The following is a 5,931-nucleotide window of genomic DNA, read 5'->3' on the forward strand; positions in this document are numbered from 1 at the left end:
ACTCAGAAATCCGCCTGCCTCTGCCTCCTGAGTTCTGGGATTAAAAGTGTGCGCCACCACGCCCAGCTAAAATTTTGTAATTCTTATTTCATTTTCACGAGTCATAGGTGGTAACACAAAACCTGTGAGCAAAGCAAACCTGTTTGTCCTTCTTAATAAGAGATTAGCAGTTTTAGTCAATTAATAAGTTGACTAATGAACTAACTCAGTGATGGATTACCCTGAGGTAAGGAGCTAGTTGTCTGCTGTTCTCTAGCTGTCAAGCTAGTTAGTATAGCCATCAATTTAATCAGAGACCTGGAGAAGGACAAATTAAAATGCCAGAGACTAGTCTGTATTTATCACCCAGGCAGTTACACCAGGCTCCCACATCTCCATGGCACCGAGGGCAGAGGTGGTCTTTGTCCACCAGGCCTTTTCCTGTGGAAGAGGAACATGGGACAGATCAACCCCACCTCGTCTTAAGCAATCTGTGGCATTCAATTCTGCAGTGTCCTGTTTGTCCACAGTTTAGGCCCTGGCAGCAGGGGAGACATTGGGGTAGTTATGCTCAGTGGTTATTGTATCACACTCCAGGCAGTGCCTTTTGTGCCCATATCTTTTTGGAGACCTGAGGGGAGAGGGTCACTATCAGGATTTGGGAGTCTCTGTCTGTCATGGTAAGTTTAAACATATTAAATGCCATCTTTAACAGATCTCTAACAGGTTTGAGGGACAGTATTTACCTAGCTATCTGAGTTAAACAATCTCTGTCTGTTTTTAGTTATCCATTTTAAACTGTACCTTGAAATCATAAAATAGCAGACTAGATAAAGCTTTAATCTTAATTAACTGTTTCAGTTTTTAGTCTGACTTTAATTGTATTTTTTAACACTTTAAAAGCTTTGATCATTTACAAGTTTATTGACTATCAATTCCAGTTAAATATGAGCCTTAAAAATTACAGTTTTGAATTGAAGCTTTTTTAACATCAAAATAAAACTTTTTAACTTATAAACATATTTTATAAAGAGACTAGGAACTTTCCTGACCTTGGCTGAGAGAACTCTTTTTTTTTTTTTTTTTTTTTTTTTTTTTGTGCAGTCCTGGCTGGCCTAGAACTCACTCTGTAGACCAGGCTGGCCTCAAACTCAGAAATTCACCTGCCTCTGCCTCCCAAGTACTGGGACTAAAGGCGTGTGCCAGCACTGCCCAGCCAGCAGACAGAACTCTTATCAGCTCTGTTGGAGCTTTGCCAGAGCTTAGGCAAACTGAAAGAGGGTGGGGGATGGGGTGGATTCCAAGAGCCAGTGATTTTTAACATCTTTAATGTTGTACACTTCCAAAATTTTTAGGAGGCAAAACCAAGTTTTAACAGTGTAGAATCCTTATCAAGTGGATTATTTTCATGTTACAAAGTTTGGTTGTCAATATGAAAAGTTTTTGTATACAAATATATGGAGGTATAATTTTAATACCCCTTTATTAAAGAAACATTGTTTTAAATCCTATCTTTTTTTTTTTTTTTTTTTTTTTTAAAGATTTTTTTTTTTTTTTTTTTTTTTTAAAGATTTATTTATTTATTATATGTAAGTACACTGTAGCTGTCTTCAGACACTCCAGAAGAGGGNNTCAGATCTTGTTACGGATGGTTGTGAGCCACCATGTGGTTGCTGGGATTTGAACTCCGGTCCTTTGGAAGAGCAGTCGGGTGCTCTTACCCACTGAGCCATCTCACCAGCCCCAAATCCTATCTTTTTAAGTGCGGTTTTAAGACAGGACAGAAACTGCATATCCCAACTTAAAAGTGTCTTTAGAGACCTGTTTGTTTGGTCAGTTCATGTCATATATTGTTGTCTAGAATGGCTTTAACTCCTGAATCACTTGTTTTAAGCCAACTTTTTGTTATAGGCGTTACAGATTTTTAACACTATCTAAATACCCTTCTAGGCTGATCTAAAATCCTTGCTTGGGAATCAGCTCAGCGGCAGAACACTGACCTAGCAGGCACAGAACCCTGAGTTCTAACCCTACACTAAAAGCCAAACAAATGAAAACCCCCAAACTGACTAATACATTGAACAGTATTTTAAATTAATTCTGCACCAATATTACACAAATATGTACCTATTTGTCTGTCTCTATACACCGACTCTCTAAACTGGCTTAGCTACTTTGTAATCTCTTACATGTTTAGCTTTAAGACCCACCCCGGGGGCTACGGAGGTGGCTCAGTGGATAAAGGCTCTTGCTTCACAAGACTGGCAACCTGTGTTTGATCCCCTAAACCCACATAAATGTAAAAGGTGAGGACCATCCCCCACAAGCTGGTCCTCTGGCGGCCGCTCACACACTGTGGCATCTGTACCTGTCTGTACACGTCATGTACATACAGACACGCACAAAAATAATAATAAAATACGTTTATATTTGGGGGCTGGAGCGATGGCTCGGAGGTTGAGAGCACACGTTGTTGCTCTTATGGTGGACCCAGGTTCTAGTCTCAGCACCCATATGGTGGCTTACAGCCCTCTGTAACTCCAGTTCCAGGGGATTCCATGCTCTCCTCTAAACCCCACAGGTACCGGGCACACATGTGGTACACACATATATGCGTGCAAGCAAAATATTCATACGCATAAAATAAATAAATCTAAACTTTTTTTGAATCAATATTTGATGAATATAGTTTGCAAAGGGACCAAGGACCAAACTGAGGCCAGCCCTGCAACGTGCCAAGCTAATCAGTTATTAGCCTGCTCTTTGGAGGTATGGATATATGCAACATTTGGTAATTCCTAAGTGTCATGCTTCTTTCTTTTAGATGCAAATATTAAAATTGCATTGTTTGTGTGTGTCTCAAACCTCTTCTTAAAAAGCCCAGTGGAGGAGGTGGTAAGGCACTCAGGATGCTGACTCACACAGATCTCTGTGAGTTCGAGGCCAGCCTGATCTTGAGTTCTAGGACAGTCAGGTCTGTTACACATGTGTGCATGCGCATGTTTGTGTGTGTGTGTGTGCGCGTGCGCGCGCGCGCGCATGCGCGCGCACAGGGAGCAAAATCCAAACCCTTGGGCTGGAGAGATGGTTCAGTGGTTAAGAGCACTGACTGTTCTTCCAAAGGTCCTGAGTTCAAATCCCAGCAACCACATGGTGGCTCACAACCACCCATAATGAGATCGAATGCCCTCTTCTGGAGTGTCTGAAGACAGCTACAGTGTACTTACATATAATAATAAATAAATCTTAAAAAACAAAACAAAACAAAAAAACCAAAAACCCTTGTCTGAAAACTGGTTCTTTCTCCTCTGTGCCTCCTTCCCAGGCCCTTGACATTCATGGGATTGCAGACTAAGAAGGTCCTGCTGACCCCCCTCATACATCCAGCTCGCCCTTTTCGAGTTTCAAACCATGACCGAAGCAGCCGGCGTGGAGTGATGGCCAGCAGTCTGCAGGAACTTCTCAGCAAGGTACTGTGGTCACCGCCTCTGTACCCTCGGCTAGCTCAGAGTCCAGGCCTGGGGCACTGAGCCAGTGATAAGACACAAGCATTAAAAGAGAGTTTATCAGCCGGGTAGTGGTGATACTAGCTTCTAATCCCAGGACTCAGGTGGCAGAGGCAGGTGGGTCTCTGAGTTTGAGGCCAGCCTGGTCTATACAGCAAGTTGCAGGACAGCCAGGGCTACATAGAGAGCTTGTCTCAAAAGGGGCAGGGGGAGGAAGAGAGGAGGAGAGGGAAAAAGGAAAAAAGGATTGAGGGAGGGTGGAGGGAGGGAACGAAGGAAGAAGAAGAAAAGAAAGACAGCATATCAGTCCATTTGTAGGCTCCAGGGCCTTGAGAGGGGACATAGCAGGCAAGTGAAGAACAGGTCTAAGTCCTCAACGTGACATTATGTCTCTGCATCATGGAAGACTGGGGTCCAGAGGTGAACGCCTTAAAAGCATCCATCAACTGAAAATGTAACTGTCCTTCTTTGACAAGGGAGACTGACTTGGGAGATCTGACCAGGATAGGCGGTCCTCGATCTAAAACAGTGTTCTCAGCCACCGAGGAAGGAGAAATTCACAGTCTCAGAGAAGCACAACTCAGATTCCTGCAGAACTGGGACACGGGCATGCAGTGTGCAGCCTCTGAGCGTGTTGCATGAGGGCCATGTGCTTAAAGCACAAGGTGTGCTAGACTGTCTGCTTACTCCTCTGCATAACAGGCAATCGTGGAAACTGTGAACATGCGCTAGATCACTCATCTCATTCCCTAGGAAGAGAGCACTCCATTCAAAACCTTAGCCTGTTCTTCTGAATGAAGGTTGAATTATAAACCCCAGTCAGTGGGTCACCTCACCAGAACAGCTTGATCCCAGGCAGCCAGGCCCCCTGAAACCTAAACATCACCTTGTTCCTGTGCTCCCTTGCAAACCTAGACGCTGGATGTCTTGGTCATCACAACCGGCCTGGTCACGCTGGTGCTGGAGGAGGATGGCACCGTGGTGGACACAGAGGAGTTCTTTCAGACCTTAAGTGACAACACGCATTTCATGATCTTGGAAAAGGGACAGAAATGGACACCGGTAAGTACGGCCCTGCTATGCAAACAACAGCTGGGTAGACTGTCTACCTACAAGCGTGCTGTCTAGTTTAGCACTGAGCAAGCCACATCCTAAATTTTATTTATTTATTTATTTATTTATTTATTTATTTATCGAGACAGGGTTTCTCTGTATAGTCCTGGATGTCCTGGAACTCACTTTGTAGACCAGGCTGGCCTCAGATCCCATTATAGATGGTTATGAGCCACCTCATGTTTGTTGGGAATTAAACTAAGGACCTGTGGAAGAGCAAATAGCACTCTTAACAGCTGAGCCTTCCCCTCCAGTCCCAGATAATAAAAATAAAAATATTTTTATTTCTTAAAATAAATAAAAATAAATAACCACTCTCCAAAAGAGGGCAAGGAACTATACTTTTTGTGTTTTTGCAAATCTCTTTAATGTTTAGAAGACACTTGAATTCTCAGAGCTGGAGGGATGGCTCAGCAATTAAGAGCATTTGCTGCTCTTACAGAGGACCCAGGTTCAGTTTCTAGCACCCATATGGCAGCCCACAACCATCTGTATCTCCGGTTCCAGGGATCTGATGCCTCTCCCGATCTCTGAGTAAGGGTACTATATATACTCATGTATGCACATACAGACACACCATAACACATACACACACACGCACACACACACACACACACACACACACACACGCACGCACGCACGCACGCACGCGCTATATAAGTAATTGTCAGCCGTATTTCCGTGTTCAACCTGCTGTAGTCTATGGTTTGGGTGGAACTATGAGGGAACTCTGGCTGCAGATATGAAGACTGGGAGGTGCCGATGGTGCTTGCACACGGTTGAGGGTACTCTGCACGAGAGTCAACAGGCTGTCCACAAAGCTCGGGTGCATGGAGAATCTGAGACACTCCCAGTGGAGCTGGTCACTCTGCTCCGCTGAGCTCTTCTGTCTGTCTTGCATTTTAAAAGGATCTTTCATCAAAGTGATCTTGGAACATCATACTTTGGTCATTTGGAAAATATTGTCTTTGGACTGAAGCGCAGCTTGGTGGTAAATGTACTTCAGAAGCACGGGGCCCTGGGTTGGATCTCCAAGCCCAAAAGAAAGACAGAAGAAAAACAAAGAGACCAAAACAAAATATTGATTCATTGAGCCACACATTTTCCCTAAGTGTGCTGTAGAAAATCAGGACTTAGGAGAGCAGAGAAGGACAATTGTCTTTTTTATTTATTGTAGAAATAGTTTTAACCCAGAAGGGATCTTAAGCTTGATCATTTCTCTCCAGACCACTCTGTGAGAACTTTTCCATTAAACCATTTCTAGAGCCGGGTGTGGTGGCACAAGCCTTTAATCCCAGCTCTTGGGAGGCAGAGGCAGGCAGATTTCTGAGTT

At 43.8% G+C, this 5,931-nt stretch overlaps 1 protein-coding gene across 1 annotated transcript in view; it reads left to right on the forward strand.

Annotated features, from left to right (window-relative positions):
• Cidea (cell death inducing DFFA like effector a) overlaps positions 1-5,931 on the forward strand; it is a 23,424-nt gene that overhangs the window by 12,389 nt on the left and 5,104 nt on the right. The window contains exons 3-4 of the mRNA XM_021215068.2: positions 3,305-3,449; positions 4,401-4,547. Coding sequence (XP_021070727.1) covers positions 3,305-3,449; positions 4,401-4,547 — 292 coding nt within the window. The remainder of the gene's footprint in view (positions 1-3,304; positions 3,450-4,400; positions 4,548-5,931) is intronic.

The sequence above is a fragment of the Mus pahari genome, chromosome 15 (assembly GCF_900095145.1).
Source record: "Mus pahari chromosome 15, PAHARI_EIJ_v1.1, whole genome shotgun sequence".
NCBI lineage: Eukaryota > Metazoa > Chordata > Mammalia > Rodentia > Muridae > Mus > Mus pahari.